The following is a 19,517-nucleotide window of genomic DNA, read 5'->3' as shown; positions in this document are numbered from 1 at the left end:
CAAACAAATCCAGTGACAAATATAAATATGTATATATTTCAAATTTCAAACATTTTTTTTAAACCCCAAAACTTCTAACTATTAAAAACACGTCAAAAGTTCAGCGCTTTGAATTTAAACACAAAAATACATATGTGCCATCTGAGTTTGAATTGAACATTTTTTTTTAACCATCAAATTTCAAATTGATTTTTTACTACCAAAGTTTCAACAGATTTTTTTTGTTGAAAAATTCAATTGAATCCAGATTAAAAATCACATGGACATAAATACCACAATATATATCCGTGCAATTTAGGTTAAAATTAGAACAGTGAAATGCTTTTTTTTTTTTTTACCTCATTCATGTTTTTTTTATGTTACACATTTATCATTTTTCATTTATCATCAAATTATTTTTACCCCCCAAAATATCCAGTGCCAAGAGATGCATGTGCCACCTGAGTTTAAACTTTTTTATATCATTAAATTTGTAGCAGAATTGTTTTTTTTTTTTTTAACCATAAAATCTTCCAATCAAATGCAAACTCAGTCGGCACAAAATTATGATGCATCTGAGTTTGAAAGATTCAAGGTTTTTTTTTGTTTTGTTTTTTACCAAGAAATGTGTGAATGACAAATACCATAAAAAAATAAATAAAAAAAAAAAACTTAAATTCCTTTCTAAATTGGGAGGGAACAATCTTAAGTTACATAAAAATAGCCGGTGCCATCTGAGCTTGAAATTCATTTCTCAATTTAAAAAAAAATTCAAACTCAGATGTACTTCCATAAAAGGTGGAGGAGCAAAATCAAATTTGAGGGCTGCCGTCGACAGGGATGGCGCTCCAGGCAAGGGCCCCGTCACAAATAGGTGCAGCCCCAGTTAAGCCCGTCCAATAGCTGCTTTTCATATTTTAATAATAAATTATGAAATTATTTTCTCAGCCACCCCCCCCAACGAAGCGGTCAAGCCCCCCCCCCCCCCCCCGTTAGCCTCAGGAGTGAAAAAATGGCTTGCGCCTACCGAGCTGGGACCGACTCCCGATCACACGCAATCCATTTTTCTCGAGCAAAGCAAATCCATTTTTCACATTTAGCATTTTTATTTTAAAAAAAGCTTTGACATTCCAGTGTTTCTGTTTTCCCATTTTCTAACAAAAGAGGATGCTGAGATGGTCACACTCCAGATTGTCAATCATGAGCACACGTTGCTTTTTTGTGGGGGTGGGGGGGCGGGGCTTGCGGCCAGTCTAAACGGAAACTTCTTTTTCCTGATACGGTTTGTAGCACATGCGACGGATGGGAGGCGGACGCGAGACAGATGGCAACTTAACGCCACCTGCCAAAGTCTTCGTCAACATTTGAGTGCATTGAGCTCATTTGTGCCATCGGTTTCATTGTTTTGGTCATGTTTCAGCAAATAGGACATTTGTTGCCTTTTTACCGAGAGAGGAGCTGAACTGAAAGCGTTTCAGCGGCTGCTCGTCTCGCAAAACAGCCAAAAGTAGACACTTGATGCCATCCTTTTTTTTTTTTTTTTTTCTCCCCCAGGTCACGGGAACGACAACACAAACGGCACAGCAACATCGCCACCTACTGCAGCAGCTCTCTCACTAACATGCTCTCATACACACGGAATAGCTTTCTCTCTGACATACACACTCGCTCTCACACGCTTTCTCCCTCTCACAAAAAGCTCACAATGGCTTTCCCTCTAACACGCGCATAAGCGCTCACACATGTTCTCCCTCTCACACGCACATAAGCTCGCGCTCACATAAAATCTCTTCCACTCTCACACACTTTCTCTCTCTCACAAACACATTCAAGCTCACAGCACAAAAACAGAAACAAGCTCCCACACACACTAAAATGCTATCGCGCTCACATTCGCAGATTCTCTCACGCTCACTTTCTCCCTCTCACATGCACAGGCGCTTACACACCCTCTCACATGCACTTACGTTCTCAGTCTCTGTCACATGCTTTCTCACTTTTGTACACACATCTCTCTCTCACACGCACGCGCTTTCATGCACCCAAACATTTTCTCACACACACCACCTTCCAAATTTTGCAAATGTTTTTGTCTGATTTCTAAAGTCTGCCCAAACGGCACTCCGCATAATTCCCGAGCCATCTGTTTGATCAACCAATCAATCAACTGTTCGGGAATAATTTGAAGGTTTTTAAACAAACCTCCCAATGATAATGATTTTTTTTTTCTCTAAAAAAAAAACAAAACGTTTTTGTTCAAACGCACTCTTCCGTATTGCACAGCAGCGTTGCAAGGCATTTCATAGGCTGTGGAAATAAGTCACTTGTTTTTGATGCCATTTCAATCCAAAACATCTTAACAGGCATTTATATATATATGAAAAAAGAGAAAAACATGTGCATTATTTAGAAAGTGGTGTACAAACTCACGCGCACTCGTTCACCCGCGCGCGCACGCTTTTTCGCCAATTCTCTCACATACACAGCAGCTTCCACGGCTAGTTACAATTAGGTCCAAAGTGTGTTTTATTTTAAGTGCCCCACACACAGGACAGAACTGCACAAAGCCTCAGTGCCTTTGGGGCGTCTCCACGTCAAACAAATGCGCACTCTCACTCACACACACACACACACACACACACACCCCCACACGTAGCTTGTGTGTATTTCAAAAAAAAAAAAAAAAAAGTTGCATCCGCCACGTGTGTGTTTTGCTGGTTGTTGCGGCTGTCACGTGACCTCACCGCCGCCGCCACTTCTAGCAGGAAGCTATTTATGATTGGGATATTTTTTCCTAACACTGCGACTACAGAGGTGCTTGACGCCCTTCACACACGTGATGAACAAAGCACGAAAAAAGAAGTCTGACATGAACCTCCGGTGGCATCTTAAGTCTGACAAAGATGGCGTCTTTGCACGCCAACACTAAGGCGAGGAGGGAACGCGAGTGATCGAGCAAAGGAAATAGTGGTTTCTTGGACTCTAACCTATTCTGTACAATAATTTACTAGTTGGATTAAAAACGAGCGTCTGAACGTCACCACGTGACTTCATGATGGGCCCGACCGCCCACGCGACGGGAGTTGAACGTGTTCCGGAAATGTGCTGACGGCAAACGGACGAGCGTGACGGCGTTCAGATTTTGAGGTTCTTCAGAGAGTCCGCTCGCTTCTTGAGCAACTCGGCCGCCTCCTGGAGCGAGCGCAGGTGACTGCTGTGCAGCTTGTCCACGGCCGCCCTCGTGAACGACGACTCCTCCTGACAGGACACAAAACACATGGGACGTGTACAAGAAGTGAGCAGGAAATGCTGGAAGTGTGTATGTACGTAGCGAATGCCTGCGCCGCCATAGGTGGCGCTGAGCTTCAGCTTTTTTTTTCCCCCCTCTCCAATCGCAGGTTAATTACCTGGTGGCTAACTGCTAGCATGGTGCTACAACGGTACATTTGCTACATGCTCCGAATAAACTACTTGATTAGCCGAGTCATGTCATGTGGGCGGAGCAAGAGACACCAATCGTGCGCCCCCCCAAAAAAATAAAAGTTTGAAGTGACTGTGACTGACCTCTGTGGATCCTTCCAGGGACAAATCGGCCAGTTTGAGCGCCGTTATGCCAATTTCCTGTCCCTTGATGTGCTCCAGGGCCTGGGCGAGCACGTCCTGCAAGCTCACCGTCAGCTCCTGGAAGCCGCAAACTACCGCCGGCTGAGGGGGGGTAGAAAAACAACATCAAGAATGGAACCTTTAGCAAAGGCGGGGGCACTTGAGTCAAGTCAGACTTAAAGCTGAAGTCAAACCAAAAATGTCCTTTACAAGATTATGTGCTATGCAGGCCCACTGGTCAAAAGAGGGCAATCAGGTGGCTTTTTTTCACATTTTTTACATTTCACATTAAAACAAGACAGAAATTCAAACCTCCCCCCATCGCAAAAAAAAAAATTAAATCGTCTAATTTTTTTCAGATTTTCTTTGGTGCTGTAAAGCGCCTCATTGTTGACCTTGAGTGTGCGCACAACATGGGGAGGCAGAAGAGAGGAATTTATTTTTTATTTTTAAGAAAGTCCAACTTGGCAGCCGGCATGTCAATTGGGCTTTTCCGCTGGTATGGCCGCCTGAGAGCGCCTCGTTGTCGGCCCTGAGTGTGCGCACGACATGGAGAAAAAGGCGGAAGCGCCGGGTCGGGAAAATAATGGAAGACTAAAAAAAACAAGACAACATACTGTCAAAGGCTGACTGGACAGCCAGTGTGTAGTCCCAGCCTCTGGGCTGGGATGGTCGCTTTAGAGCGCCTCATTGTCGAACATGAATACGCACACGTCTCAAAAGTCTGCCTTGGAGTCCAGCAGATTTCCAGATATAAATAAGCAAAAAAGTGCATACCTGGGCTGTGCTTGCATCCTTTTTCTTCTTCTTTTTCTTCTGTAGGCTGGACTTGAGCGGCCGCAGGACTTTGGTGCAGTAGCCGGCGACCCACAAGACCACGCACACCGTCTGCACGCAAGCGCAATCACCCACACGTGATGTGCAAGATGGCGGACAGGCAGAAAAAGAGCAAGGCGGCGCAGGCCCACCTCCACAAAGAAGATGAGGTTTTCTAGTAAAGCCGGTCGGATCCTCAGTTGGCCCTCTTTCATGTCCAGGAGGTCCCCTTTGCATTTAGTCAGCATTTCTGCAGCACGCATGAGAAGACGGCCAAAGTGAGGACAACAACGTGGTCACGGAGCAAATGTGCGTGACGGTGCGGCCACCTTGAAGCTGAACGGCCAGCGACTTGAAGGCGTTACACATCTGCGTTTGCAGCTCCGACGGCTCGTCTGGGGGGTTGGACACGAGCCCAAGAAAAAAAAAAAAGTTACAAAATAAAATATTTTTAAAAAGGCACAAAGCAGGGCTGGGCGATACGGCTTTCGTAAGTGGGTTCAGGTCCGTCCCTCTATTTGTCCCTAATCGGGTCGAGTACTGACTGAACGTTGCGTTGTGGTGGGTTCTTTTAAAAAGCAAGACCACTGCATATGTTCTCTTCTACGTAGCCACCTTCAATTCTTAATTGCCTGCACAACGTTTTTCATGTGTAGTCACATTGCACATGCATATTCTGCCCTCTAGTTGTTCAACACATGTAATACCATTTTTTATAAAATAAGGACGGAGGGACAATAATACAATAATAATAAAATGAATGTGCTGACAAATAAACTTGAATGAAGCACTAAAATGGCTACTGCCATTGACATATTTGTCTTTTCACAGTGCAGACATTCAATTCCAGCAACGTATTTATATTTTTTTCAAACGTTAGGGTAAAAGAGGGTCTGAAAATGTCTGTCAGTGAATGAGTTAAGTGCCCAGCCTTAGGGCTGTGCCATTAATCGAAATTCAATTACAATTATCACATCCATGATTACAAAATTGGCATAATCGTAAAAAACAATTTGGTTTGTTTACAAAAGGAAAACATCTAATTTATACATTTGCACCTTATTTTCACTACATTATATGATCATCTTTTTTTTTTTTTTATAACAAATTTGATCCATTTTGTTTGGTCCAAAAGTAACTTTACATAGTAATTATAGTGTTACACATTTTGTACCAAAAAAAAAAAAAAAATGCTTATTTGAATAATCGGGATTTCAATTATTACCAAATGAATCATGATTGATATTCCCCCTAATAATCGAGCAGCCCTTCCTGGCCCTAACGAGAGGAGGGGGTCGCTTACCGAGTCCGACGGCGTCCAGTTGGTGCACGTGAAGCGACAGCTGCAGCGCTGCCGCTTGACACTGGCAGCTGCCACTGGACAGGGCGGCGGTCAGACGGCTGGCGGGCGGGCCCAGGAAGGGGTACTGTTGGTGGAAAGTGTCGTTAGCGTGGTGGCGCCACAAACCCATTGTGGGATGCAGTCTTTGCATGTGTGGCTGCTCCGTGCATGTCAATGCAACAGGTGTTTGTAGGTTTGCAAGTACTGCAGAGTCCCCGCTTTGGTGTTTGGCATTACACGTTAGCAATGAGCCAGCGGACTTTGAGGCGGTGTAAACGATACCAACGGGTTCCACACCTGCGTGCGTCTCTCAGCCAGTTGCGCGGCCGTCTGCAGGTTGTGGCCGAGCTGCGCCAGGAGGCCGCGCAGCGCCGAGGTCTTGTCGGCCACGCCGTTGGCGCTGGCCGCCGGCGAGTTGTGCGGCGAGGCTTTGTGGCCCAGCGCCGCCACCAGCGCGAGGAGGCGCAGCGTGAGCGAGCGCAAGCGCAGCCACACGCACTCCTCCTCCAGGGAACGCCGCCGATGCTCCTCGTTCAACTTCCTGTCACGTGACCACGGCGAGAGAGCAAGTTCAGGGCGGCTCAAAGTTTTGGGGCCAAAGCTCACATTGGATTTATTTTTTTTTTTTTTAAACAGAGAGATGAAGTAAAAAATAAATAAAAAGAGTGTCAAATTTGGTATGTAAAACTAGTGAAATAGTTATGTCAGGATTAAATTAACCAATGCTGGTTTTGTATTCAGTTCATTGCGATTAGCCAATTACGTAATTACATTGATGATTTTTATGTATATTTAAAATAGCTCATTTTACTCATATTTTATTCTTTCGAATAAACTGATTAACAGATTATTATTTTGTGATAATGAAAAAAAAAAAAAACTTGCCCAATACCAATTTGGAAAAAATGGCTAAATGGATGCACCACAAATTGATGCTTTTGATTAAAACGTAGATTCCCAGAAAAGATAAGATTAAAGACGTTATGCTGTATATATTATCAATGTCATTAGTATTTTATGGTAAAACCACTCGGACTACTCCAACAGGTATTGTTGCACTTTGCTCAAATGAAAAACAACTAAAGATACACTGTGTATGTATTCATCAATGTACTTGCTATTTGATAACATAACCATTCCGAGTGATCAGATTGCACTTTCCTCAAAAGAAGCCAAACTGTTGCCATAGCACTTTCCCAAAAAGATATGATTTTAGATGTTGTCTCAGTTGCCAATGACAGTATTTTTAAAGCACAACTTTCCTAAAAAGAAGACAAACTATTTGCTCTCCTTTTCCCTAAAACAAAGACTTAAGACTGTGAATACAACGCCAAAGCCATTGCTCTTCTACAGATTATCATTCAGACTGTTGAAATTTTGTAACTCCAAACTACTGCTGCACTTTCCTAAAATGAAAAGATTTCAGGTGTAACAACTTTTGAGCACAACAATTCAGACTGCGCCCGTCTGCATCTTTCATTACCGAAACAGAAACTATCGCTTGTTGCACTTTCCTGAAATCAAAGAGATTGAAGATGTTATATAATTCATTCATTTGTGGTTTTTTTGATTGCACACATTTGGCTAATTATGAGCCTTTCATTTATTGGCAGAGTTACCGCAACCAGTTTGAAATCTGTTGACACTCAAGAGAAGCATTTGGTTTCCAAACTGTAGCATGCACTTGAAAAGCACTGGAGGTGAAAGACTGTCCGACATTCCTACACGGAGCCCATTTTGGTGAGCGTTTGCCATTCAAGCGTATTTGGCGCATGTTATACATTATGACGACGTTCCCGTGCGGGCTGGGCCACATTTTCCTGAAAGCGAAGGGCTCGGGAGTTGAGCGAGCACGACAGGTCGCGTGTGTTTTGTACCGCTCGTTGGGGTCCCAGCAGGTGAACACCGTGAGGTCTCTGTTGTCCCTCATGTTGTCCCAGGGAATGTCATCTTCCTCTGCGGACAAACACATGGCCTTCACACTCTCCTCCAGACTCAATACACTGGAAAACAACAATTTCGGGGAAGACAAGAAAAAGAAAAGAAAAGAAAAAAACAAACAAAACAAAAAAAAAGAACACAACGTGGTCACAAAGGTGAGCGGAGGCGAGCGGGGCGCGGCGCATTGGTCGATTGGGGGGAGGGGGTCGGGGCAAGGGGGGGGGGTTCGGACGTGTGCGCTCACATGTCGGCCTCGAGGAACAAGTCGAGCAGCATCCTCTCGGTGCGGACCTGCGCAAAGTGCAGCGACTGGTTCAGCCTGTTCCTGAGGGCGATGAACTCGGGGATCTTCTCGAAGGCGCCGTACTTGTACGCCTGGATGATGTACTCGGAGGTCTGAGGGCGGGAGAAATACAAACTTTTTATGTGATTACACTTTAGGCCTGTCAAATATTTGTACGACAGATTCCGTCGTAGTTCTTTTATTTGGTTAGGGACCTCCCAGCTATCCTTTCGGTAGAAATCATTACTATTAGTCTCCCCCGTAAAGAAGGCTTTTGTGTGGCTTTCAAAGGCGGAGCCAGGCCTTGTAAGTGATATCGAGTTGGTTGTCGTGACCTCAGGTTAGTGCGAGTGTAACACTACTGAAGTCGATTTCTCAGGTGCAGTCGCCGTACTTGACTTGGGTATCCAATTCACTGAGCTCTTTTGACTTTGAGCGCCGACATTTGAAAACAGGCATCCGTACTTTTTGTACTTTACAAGACGGCCTTGTCCACAAATGGCGACACAATCTGCCTCTAAAAAGTTGACGCACCGCTATTTGAATTCCAGGTATTTGCGATACAAAAAAGTTGGATCAAGATTTTCATTTCAAGTAAAACAAAACGACCGAGGCAATGCGTTTGCACAAGTGTGTTTTCAGAACCACCCAGTCCCATTCAAACTCATGTCAAAAGGGAGTCAGCACACACCTGCCACCATTTGCAGTGCAAGTTGAAGTGAGTTGAGGAGCCTCACGTAGGCAAATGTAGTGATTTACCAACATCTTGGTTGCAATGACCTCACTTCAAGTGAGTTGAGGAGCTTTATTTTGACACGCTTTTCCGCTACCTTGGGAGAGCTTGGTGCCAAGAAACTATGCCGAAGGGAATGGAGGAGCTTCATTTAGACAAAAGTAGTGCTTTTCCACCATCTGCTGCCATCAATGGTCAAGTATAAACATTTTGAGGGACTTTTCGCGATTTGCGGCAGGGCTCAATGCTGAGAATTAATTGCTACTTTTTTTTTTCTTTTTTTTTACTCAAGTACATTTCAGAGTTTGTACTTTTACTTCAATATAGGAGTTGAATCACAAATTGTACTTAAAGCGGAAGTCTATAGAAGAATATGTTCTATGCAAGACCACTAGCTGAAACAAAGCATTCTGATAAATATTGCGTTTGTGGAATAAGAGCTAATCCACTCGTTTTTAGCCATCTGCGGGGCGGCCATTTTGTCACTTGCGTCGACTGAAAATGACATCACAACTGCTCACAACGGCCAATCGAGGCTCAGATTCAGAAAACAGGTCAGCCGTGATTGGTCGCTGTGAGCGGTTGTGAAAGCAAGTGACAAAATGAGTGGATTAACACTTATTCCACACACGCAAAATTAATCTGAATGCCGTGTTTCAACTAGTGGGCCTGCCGGGAACATATTCTTGACAAAAATACGTTTGGGTTGACTTCCGCTTTAAGTACGGAGTGGATGGAGATGTCTGAGAAGAGTACGCGGAGCTGGACTCACATCTTTCTGGTTGGAGTGGAAAAACCTGAGAGAAAAGTTGCAGGCTTGCGAGGCGGCGGCAAACTGTCCCAAGGACTGAGCGTAGCGCGTCAGCAGGAAGCCGATGGTGTCGTGCTGGACGTGCTTGGCGTCCAGGCTGGCGTAGAGGTCCACCACCGGCTCAAAGGCGCCCAGGCGGCAGTAGAGGAGCAGCAGCAGCAGCTTGAATTGAGCGTTGGACGGGCTGTTGGACAAACCTTCCTGGAGGAGGCCCAGGCCGAGCCACGCCATCTTCTCGTCTCCTGGGAAGAAGCCGAGCGCACGTCACGCTCCGGAGAGACCGCCTGAGCGAGACAGAGAGCCAAAGAAAGCACCCACCGCTCTCCGTCCACAAGTCGATGTAGACGTGAGCCGCCATCAGGCAGTACGTGTCGGAAAACTGCAGCTCCGTCTTCAGAGCGTTCGTCCCTGTCGGAGCGGCCGACAGAAAGAAAAGATTAGCGTATTTTCAGGGGAAAAAAGCCTTCTCGAACATCTAAAGTCCTATTTTTTGGGCAAGAAGAAATTAGCATTTTTCAGGGGGGAAAAAAAGTGCTTTTGAGGGGTTTGCTGTTGGGAGTGCAAAAATGGGGAAAAAAAGCCTACTAGAACAGCCAGTCATTTTTTTCCAAGAATTAATTTGCAGTTTGGGGGAAATAAAATTCATGTTTTTCAAGCGAAAAAAGTAGCATTTTGTCAGAATACTGTTTGCCGTAAGAGTGCAAACAGAAAAATCTTTTTCCAGGAAAAAAAAAAAGGCTCCAAGTCATTTTCAAGAATGAGTTTGTATTTTGGGGAAAGTAAAATTGCATTTTTTTATTTTACCCAAAAACTGTAGCATTTGGTCAGAGTTCCTGTCAAAATGCAAACAGAAATAAAAGATTGTATTTTCAGGGGAAAAAAAAAAAATCCTACTCTCACAGCTTAAGTCATATTTTTTCAAAAATGCTGTTCCTTTTCAAACAGGAAAAAACCCATTATTGCCTTGTCAGGGGAAAAAAAGCCTCCAAAGGACAGATAGATCAAAGTGCCTATCAGAGCTGGGCATACCGCCTATGCATCTAACACGGACGGCCATTTTGTAGCGGGAAGCTTAAAAAAGTCGGAAGGCCATTTTTTCCACGTCTATGTCATGGTCTATTTTCGCAAGCCCCCACCGCTGGGCGACATCTGAAATGAACGGGTCACCGTGGCACGGAAGCCTCACGGCAGCTGAACTAAATGCGTCTCCTTGATCTCACTCAATCCCAAAGACATATTAAGATGTCTTTTCACCGTCCGGCCATTCAATCCCAGGAATTTATTTCTATTTTTTTTTTTTTCCAAATGTTAGGGTAAAAGAGGGTCTGAAAATGTCTGCTACTGAATGAGTTGAATGCGGCAAGGCTTCCCAGGTCCTGGAAGGTATATAAAACAAAAAAGGTCCTCGGACACTAAAAGGAGCGGGTTCCGTGGTAGTTTGTCAAAGTTGGTAGTCGGAAACGCTAACGGAAGCCCGTTCGAAAGGATAGTCGGACCGGCCCGCAGGCGATTACTATTTGGTCCGGCCGGGCAAAATGGCGGATAAACGGACGGCGGAAGGGTACCCCGGCTGTCGGCGATAACATTGAGTCAAATGCCCAGCTCCGGTGCCATTTTCCTGATCCTAAATGTCCAAAGAGACGCTGCCCGCGTGCTCCTCACCAAACTTGAGGCCGTGCCGATAGTGCGCCTTGAGCTCGGCGACGAGTCTCAGCTTGGCGGCGGCGTCGAGGGCGTGATGCAGGCCCAGCGCCCGGCTCAGCTGACACACGCACAGGTGCCTCTGCAGCGCTTTGGTGTCGTCCGGGAAGGCCAAGCCGTCGGGTCCCGGCTGGCCCAGAGGGACGCCCTCGCTCAGCCGCTTGACCAACTGAACGCGGCAAGACGGAGAGATGCCGTTGACGTTGGGCCGTCCGGGCGCCAGATGTCGCCGCCGGCGACGCCGCCGCTCACCTGCGCGTGCTGGTCTGCGGCCAGCAAGTGGAGGTAAATGTTGAGGTCTGTGATGCAGCAAGGCTTGTCGCCAAACTTGACGAAAAACTGCACCATCAGTTCCAAAGGGTCTCCTAAGGGCACAAAACATACAAAGCCGATCATCCACCAGGAAGAGGAGGCGATGGCTTTTGAACCCACGAGCTTTGCTGCATTGCACAACGCTCTCTGCTTTGCGTGTGGCCGTTTTTGGTCCCTTTTCAAAATAACCTCAGTTCTCGCCATGAGTTCATCAAATGTTTTTAAAAATACATTGGGCAGGCATCAGGACTGTGCAAAATTCACAATTCGATTCAAAGGTTGAACTCATCACATATGGGTGAGAATGAGACACTCAAAACAAACTGGCCAAAATGACAATTAGTACAAAAAAGTCCCAACAGTAATATTTGTATGAAATTCATGTAAACAGGCTCATATAGTGTATAGCTTCATTGTGAAATCCACTTGAATTTTGCATCTTGAATTTCATGGAATTTCAATTGCAATTCTGCTTGCCACCCCCTTTAGAGGTCATTCCCAATTCAATTCTGAATTTCATTCAGTCCTGGCGGGCATGCCAGTTGCCTAGCGCGTGTTGTGCAAGCGTGGTGAAAGTTAAAGCGCTTTTTGTTTTTTTTTTTTACCGAGCTGGCTTTCTTGGGGAAGGCCGCGCTGCCGAAGCCGGTGCATGAGCTCCAGACGCGCCAGGTAAGGACCCCGCAGCGAGCGAGCGTCTTTGTCGTCCTCGCCCGCAATCCTCTCCTCCACGAAGCTCACCACCTCCGCCACCGTGTGGTGGACGGCGCCTTCCGAGCAGCTGCACACATGGCCGCCATTGCACCCGCTGCTGTCTGGACCGACTCCAATTTTCACACCAAGCGGACGCTTTGTACTCACTGTTGTCCATCCTCCGGTGGACTCCACGACTGATCCATGAGGTGAAAAAGCGAGTCGAAGTAGGCCAGGTAGAACTGCCAATCATCGGGACTGCCAACAGAGCGACATCATGTCACAATGAGTTCAAATGCACTCCTAAGTTAGCATTTGCTTGCGTTTGTCTGAGTTGCACCGCCTCCACTAAATGTGGATGTGTCGATTTTTGGGGTCCAATCACATTCCGTTGACATGTCAGTTTAATCGGCCCAGGACCCAGTAGCAGTCATGCTGGCCTAACAATGTAAACTAGACAGTAGACGATACCCTCACAGCCATTTGGAAATTCACTTCTAGACAGAATGAGTTGGGGAGTTTCATTTAGGTAAAAGCAGTACTCTGCCGTCATCTTGCGGCAGCTGTAGGCAATACTGTATTTTTTTTTTTTTTTTTTTAAGCGGGAAAACGGACTGTCAGGAAAAGTACAGTGCTTTACGTGCCAGAAAAATAGTGGTCAGAATGCGAGGGCTACGTTTCAAGTTCCAGAGAACGATGGCGGCTGGCTTCAAAATGAGCATTGCCGTGCGCCACTTTGCACCAGATCAAGACTCTAGAATGGCACGTTTAGCTTCCACCGCCATTTGCACAGCTGAGATTATCTTGAGTAGGGGTGGGAACGATTAACGTTTTTTCGACGCATCGTTCGGCATATTAAAACGATTCATTGGTATTAATAATCGATATTTAAAGTTTAAATGAAAAAACTAAAAGCATGCGCAAGTGATTTAAGTGCGTTTGTACGTCAGATGTCTGTGCTAGGCTATGCTAATACGTTACAAGATGACACAGGCAAAACCTCATACGAGCGCAGTGAAGTCAAAGTGTGAAAATGAAATCATTGCTCTTTGAGTTTTTTGTTTTTAGAAAGGTACCAGTGTATGGACTATAAAATGTAAGCGAATACAGTGATGCATCAGAATCAAATCGAATCAGAGGCCTCTGAATCGGAATTGAATCGAATCATGGGCCTCTGATAGGGATCGACGGATTATCGTCCGGGCCGATTATCGGCACCGATATTTGGCTTTTTGACGAATATCGGCATCGGCCTTTTTCAAAACTCTGCCGGCTGATAATAAATCAATTCAAAACTGTGGAAATCAAAACAAAGATATGTGAAAGTTGAACATTTCTGTCATTTTGAAATTTTCATTTACTGTAGAAAACTACATGGAGCTATTGTTTACGTTTTCATTTATCCTTTTTAAGACATGCTGAACACCCCGGGTGCTCCCTGAACTTTTTGTTAGAATTTTATAACAGAGACGTATATTGTCCAAAATTTCTTGAAATAATAAAAACAAATAAAAATCAACATTATGAAAACCTGAAACATTGTTCAATAAACATGCTTCAAGATGTTGCAACAAAGTTAAGAGTAAATCTATCAGATGATATGCATGGAATTTTTCCTTTTTTGCACGATTAGCGTCATTGCGTCGGCGTGATAGGAGTGCGAGCAAGAGGCGGATTCGGTCGGGTAAGTAAACACAAGATGCGCCTCACTTGTTGAGCAGGAGCTTGTGGGCCAGGGCGTTGCACTCGGGCCAGCGTCGAAGCCGCCGGTACAACATCATGCACTTGCTCTCTCGACTCTGAAGCTCGCTGGTCAGCTTCTCTGCGGCGGTGACATCGCACGGTGAGGAGGAGGAAGAGGAGGAAGACGAAGAGGCGGCGCTTGGATCAGTAATTACCTCCTAGCGGACCCCTGATCACTTCCAGCGCCTCCTCGCATTTTCCCAAGCGCTCCAGGATCATGAAATAGAGCTGCACCTGCAATCGCACGTCAACAACAACACCGCTGAATGATGCCAATACAAAACGGCAAAAGTTTTGGGACAAAGCAAAAGGGTTCGACAAGAGTTTCTTGCACTTTTCAGGATATTGGTGTGCTTCCGTGGGGAATTTGTCAAAACATCACTTTGTCACGGTGCAAAAATATTGTACAGTATTCACAAGGGCTATCAGACTCGTTGACCAAAATCTATTATTTGCAGCCTTTGAAGAAAAAAGTGGTCCACCAATACATATACTGCAATTGTCAATTGCAATCATTTGAAAACCACATATGACATCGGATCATTATAAGTAAATATTTCAAAATTGGCCAACGTGAAAGCAGAAAAACATCTTGAACGGATGGGGGGAAAAAAAAAAAAAAATTCAGGCATTTCTCGTTCAACCTTCGACTGATCCACGGCTTGTTGTCCAAACACTTTTGTCCACATCATTTCAATTTGAGGCTTGAAGTCCTGCATCCAAACTTTTACCTCTGCTTCTGCTTCAATTTTGTCCTCTTTGACCATCTTCTCCACCATGCGCTCCGCCAGGGGCAGAAACATGGTTTGGGAGAGTTTTTCATCCTGCGCCGAGATGGCCTGAGCAAGCACAACACCACATTCAAAAATGATGAGCATCATCTTTTTTTTTTTTTTTTTTTTTTTTTTAAACACTTATGTCTTGTTTATGAGGATGACGACTCCGCGTACCTGCATTACCAGACTCATGACGGACCAGAAGTAATAGGGATTCTTGGGCACGATTTTGTACAAGGCCATTCCTGCCTGAAGAGACGAAAGCATAACTCAGGTCATACATCAGCAAATCGCCGCACAAAAATCGCGACACCTCTTTCAAAGTGGCAGCGGACGTTTCAAGGTTTGTCTGCGCTCGTTTCCGTTAGCTCGGCGACGGCGCTTCGAGTTCTCTGCTGGCATGAAGCGAGCGGAACCTTTGTGAGAGCAAACGCGTGCCCGCCCGCTTCGTTACCTGCTGCATCTTCTTGTACTCGCCGACGCGCGCGTACGCCATGAAGAGGTGCGAGTGGTACTCCTCGCTGAGCGGGACCTTCTTCACCGCCGCCTCGTACAGTTTGGTCACCAACTCAGCTGGAACCGACAGCCGCGCACGCCCATTAACGTGCACAATTCCACCACTGTGCGTTTGTGTGTGTGCGTGCGTGTCCACGTGCGCACTCACGCCGATGCATCTCCCTGTAGAGGATGGTGAGCGCTTGTAAGGAGTTGTCGTCTGTGGGCTCCAGGGAGGTCACCTCCTGGGCCAGGGAGAAGGCTTCATCTTGCTTGCCTGTCCGCTGCAGGCCGATGGCCTTCAGCACCTGGAGGAAGAGGAGCAGGAGGAGGAGGAAAAGAGATAAGGAGAAGGTGGAAGAAGAGGAGGAGGAGGAGGAGAGAATGGGCGGCGAAAGAGGAGAAAGAGTCGGAGAGGGAAGAAGAGTGAAAACAAGGAGAGCAATGAGGTGGGGCGGAAGGAGAAAGCGAAGGAGAAAAAGGTTGGGAGCAAGAGGACAATGAGAAAGAGTAGGAAAAGGGAGAGGAGGAAGAGTAAAGGGGAAGAGGAGGAGGAGGACATTGACCAGTTGGAGAATGAGGACAAGAAGGAGGGGTAGAGGGAAGAAGAGGGGTGGAGGAGGAGGGAGAGTGAGGAGCAAAGGAAGGGGACAACAGGGGAGAGCAGTAGGAAGAGGACGAGGACAATGAGGAAGAGGAGGATTAGAGACGGAAGGCGAGGAGCAAGAGCAAATCGCAAGTGACGCATGAGGAGGCCCTTGAAAAAGGAGCTCAAATTGGGCTGAGCGGTTTTGTCCGGCAAGGCCGCCGTCGTCGTCCGGCTGACGACGATACCTTGGCGCAGTGCAAGTCTTTGTGCTTCTTCAGCAGCTTGTCTGCCTGCTGGATGGCCATCTTGTTGTTGCCATTGTCAAGGTAGTCTGAGGGCAAACAAACAACAATTCAAGTCCTCCGCCGACGTTTCATTTGACGCAGCACAGACAAAATTGGCAAAAACTCAAGCCGTCGTCCCCGCTCTCAAACGCCGCGGACGTGTCCGCGTCATGCCTTGAAAACACGCGCCGCACAGCTGTCCATCGTGCGTCACCGCCGCCGAGAAAAAGGGAGGTAAAGGTCTCGCTCCGCGTTTATTTACCTGCTAAATTTTACGTTCTTGGGTTCATTTGCTTTTTATTCCATTTCTTTTCAAGTCTCATTCTGCACTGAAAACTTTACATATTAACTTGAAAAGTAGTGTTATAAAAATACAGATTTTTCTAACGTGGTGAATAACCGTGACTAAATAATCGTGATTACAACATTAACCAAGACCGTCGTGATTAGCCCTTTGTCCATCATCGCGTAGGCCGATACGTCTTAAATGTTATGACATTTTTTTTAAAAATGAGGCATGTGCTTCCAAAGTTCTAACTTAAGTGACATTTGACGTTTATTCAAGTGTCACGGTTGAAAAGTGCATAAGCTGTTCCAGTAACTGTTTCTGATACACAGGAGTGCAATAAATAAAACTCCATTCACAAAGCTCAACTTTAAGGACCTCAAAAGTTCCCAAAGTATGTTATAGAACGTGCAAAACATAACACAAGGCATCCAAAGTATCAATACTTCATCAATGTATCGATACTTGCTATCGGCATAAACAGTATACATCGCGATACGGTATTTCTTTTCCCAGCCCCAATATCTCAGTCTTGGCACACGTTTTCAGCTGTTAACATGTGCAATGTGTTCAGAAACAAAACTCTGAATTCACTTTACAGGGTCGTATTAATGATCTTGATGTTGCTACGTTACACGTCGACAAGAGTGAACACCCCCCCCCCCGCTAACGCTAAACTGCGGTTCGTCTTTTGCCGTTTCATGCCGGCATTCAAGCAATCGTTTCTCATGCCAGCCAATTACACTGACTGACAAACGCAGGTCGGCCTTTCAGGGACAGCTGCCGGCCAAAATTAACCGCGGCAGACAGCGATTGTGTCTCTCGCCGCAGAGAAGGCAAACTTTTACTGACAGTCGTCCGCCTCCATCCAGCGTTTACGCGGTGTTCATGTCTGCGGTCAAGCAAACTGCAAGCACCAAGACAACGAAGCCTTCCAAAATGAACAGCCTTGCCGTTAACAAACACGACGTTGAATCAATAAGACAGCTTCATCATTGGAATTAAGACCATTTTGTTTATATCGCGCCAATTGACAAAACAAGTTAATAATAATCCTCCCAACACGTTAAGTCACCCAGCAACCATTGGGTTACAAGTTCCAAGACGACGGCAGTGTTGGCAACTTTGCGAATGTGTCACTAGAGTTAGCCCGTTTTCCGTCATTTTCACATTGTTTTGCATATTATAACAAGGAAGGAGCTCTCATTTTACATGAGTTTGAATGTGATTAGTTCATTATGAAGCGCCACATTCTACCGTAAAGAAATCAAGCCAAACACATTTTTTTCAAGAATGTCTCCAGCGGCCCCACGAGTTGAAACACAGTACTCTGATGAATATTGCATTTGTGAAATATCAGTTAAGTAGCAAAATCCACCCTTTTTTAGCCATCTCAGGGGGCGGAGGTGACCAATCAAGCACTCAGCTGCAGAAAACAGGTCAGCCGTGATTTATCTCGACAGAAGTGAAAATATGGCCGCCCCCAGAGATGGCTAAAAACAGGTGGATTAACTCTTATTCCAAAAATGCAATATTTATCAGAATACCTTAGTTCAACTAGTGGGCTTGCATAGAACATATTCTTGAAAAAAATATGTTTGGGTTGACTGGATCTTTAAGAGGGTGTGCAAACTTGATGATTTGGTTATTTATTTCTACATCCCCTCTTAATGTGTTTATTTTCAATTGAGTTGGACATCTTATTAACGGAGGAAATTATATATCTTGGCCTCATTTTTTGGACATCACTCAAATCTTCCATTTGAATAGGGGTGTGTAGACTTTTTATATGTAATGGATGTTTCTGTGGATGCAAGTTAACGCTGGGGAAAACAAGCTGGAGAAGAAATCAAGTAAATAAAGAAAACACTAAAAGCAAAAAAGCAAGTCTTGTTTTGAATGTCATTGTCAATTCTTTTTTTTTTTTAAACTAAGGGTGGGAAATGTGGAAATCTGGTCTTTGTGTGTGTGGGGGGGGGGGGGGGGGGACGTGCGACTTTTGTGGTCATATCACCTAGCACAATTATCGAAGTAATTACGTATGTGTAAATATTGTCGATGAGTCCGCGGCTCAGGTAAAAGACCTGTGACAGCTCCACGCTAGCTAGCCGGCTTAGCATGAAGCATTGTCCCCGGCAATGCTAACTGGAAGCTAACCAATTAGCCGCTCAACTGCCGACACAAGAGCGACAAAAGCCAAAATGCGACCGCATCCACGGAGGCTAAACTTGGCAGTCTGACAGCCGGCGGCAGTTAACCGGCAAGCTCTGGTGTAAAAAAACAAAACAAAACATAAAAACGTAGAGTCAATGAAAAACGTGCTGGCCGATACGTTAGCCTTCGCAGCTAGCTGTCAAATAGCGCTCGTTTGCACCCGAGAAGGAGAAGGAGACACCCCGGGATCGCAGTCAAGATTGTTGGACTGGTTTTCTTATACTTCACACATGTTAGCACCGGGATGCAACCGGCAGAGAACCGCAGCGCACCCCCGGCTGTGGTCATGTGGGCAAGCCCGGGGAAGGTGCACTGTCATAGGACGCAGCAGGGCAGCAGAGCCCGTGGTCGCCCGCAGAGGGGCCGCGAAAAGGCTGCCCCTGCGCCTGGGACACAGTGGCGTTTCAAGACGGCGGGCACCGACGTTCAAGCGAAGCCGACGTACGCGTCCGGACGTGCCGGCTGGCCGGTGCTCACCGTATATGGGTCTGAGTCTCCGGTCGTTGGGGTCTTGCACATGGCCTCTCGCCGCCATGGTGGTTTGGTTGAGTTTACCTGCTGCTGGGGAAGTGTGCACGCATGCGCACTAAAGCGGCAACACAAAAGTTCGCGTTTAACTCTTCTGTTGGATTTACACTTGACATATGCATTCACAATTTGAATTGTAATATTTGTTCTATAGAACTGTATTAATTTCATTCCCGAAAGTCTATCAGGTTAATTTGGATGCAATTCTCTATGTGGTTGTCAGATTTTGTTTTGTCCAATGAGAGTTCAGCCTCTACTTGTTGCCATGTTGTCTAATCTGCTCGGAGCCTTGTGGCCAGACCGTCAATGACGTCTGCATTTTTCCAACCTGTGATTGGCTGGTCAGAGGAAAACTTGAAAACTGGAAACGTCGGCACGCGCAACATGCACA

At 45.8% G+C, this 19,517-nt stretch overlaps 1 protein-coding gene across 1 annotated transcript; it reads right to left on the bottom strand.

Annotated features, from left to right (window-relative positions):
* Nucleotides 1-1,065: 1,065 nt before the first annotated feature.
* Nucleotides 1,066-19,177, bottom strand: naa25 (N-alpha-acetyltransferase 25, NatB auxiliary subunit). Its single transcript, XM_086053949.1, has 23 exons — nucleotides 19,076-19,177; nucleotides 16,060-16,145; nucleotides 15,395-15,533; nucleotides 15,185-15,303; nucleotides 14,905-14,979; nucleotides 14,686-14,793; nucleotides 14,110-14,188; nucleotides 13,922-14,033; nucleotides 12,380-12,469; nucleotides 12,127-12,299; nucleotides 11,462-11,574; nucleotides 11,171-11,378; nucleotides 9,827-9,916; nucleotides 9,470-9,750; nucleotides 7,926-8,077; nucleotides 7,618-7,743; nucleotides 6,038-6,281; nucleotides 5,702-5,825; nucleotides 4,728-4,793; nucleotides 4,551-4,648; nucleotides 4,360-4,470; nucleotides 3,544-3,684; nucleotides 1,066-3,237 (listed from the first exon to the last, which is right to left on the bottom strand). Exons 1-23 carry the CDS (start codon nucleotides 19,131-19,133, stop codon nucleotides 3,115-3,117), a joined length of 2,916 nt encoding a protein of 971 aa, XP_085910075.1. The 5' UTR covers nucleotides 19,134-19,177; the 3' UTR covers nucleotides 1,066-3,114.
* Nucleotides 19,178-19,517: the final 340 nt, after the last annotated feature.

This window comes from Filicampus tigris, chromosome 15, assembly GCF_054856515.1.
Source record: "Filicampus tigris isolate MCC_2025a chromosome 15, RoL_Ftig_1.0, whole genome shotgun sequence".
NCBI classification, from domain to species: domain Eukaryota; kingdom Metazoa; phylum Chordata; class Actinopteri; order Syngnathiformes; family Syngnathidae; genus Filicampus; species Filicampus tigris.
Note: the sequence above shows the minus strand (reverse complement) of the source record. Positions and strands in the feature narration are given on the sequence as shown.

Excerpts from the sequence above, each read along its gene's own strand:
- naa25 (XM_086053949.1), bottom strand. The coding sequence starts at position 19,133 with ATGGCGGCGAGAGGCCATGTGCAAGACCCCAACGACCGGAGACTCAGA. Across the intron at positions 16,146-19,075 it reads GAGACTCAGACCCATATACG|ACTACCTTGACAATGGCAAC; the intron begins GTGAGCACCGGC and ends GTTTGCCCTCAG. Across the intron at positions 9,751-9,826 it reads CGACTTGTGGACGGAGAGCG|GAGACGAGAAGATGGCGTGG; the intron begins GTGGGTGCTTTC and ends GCTTCTTCCCAG.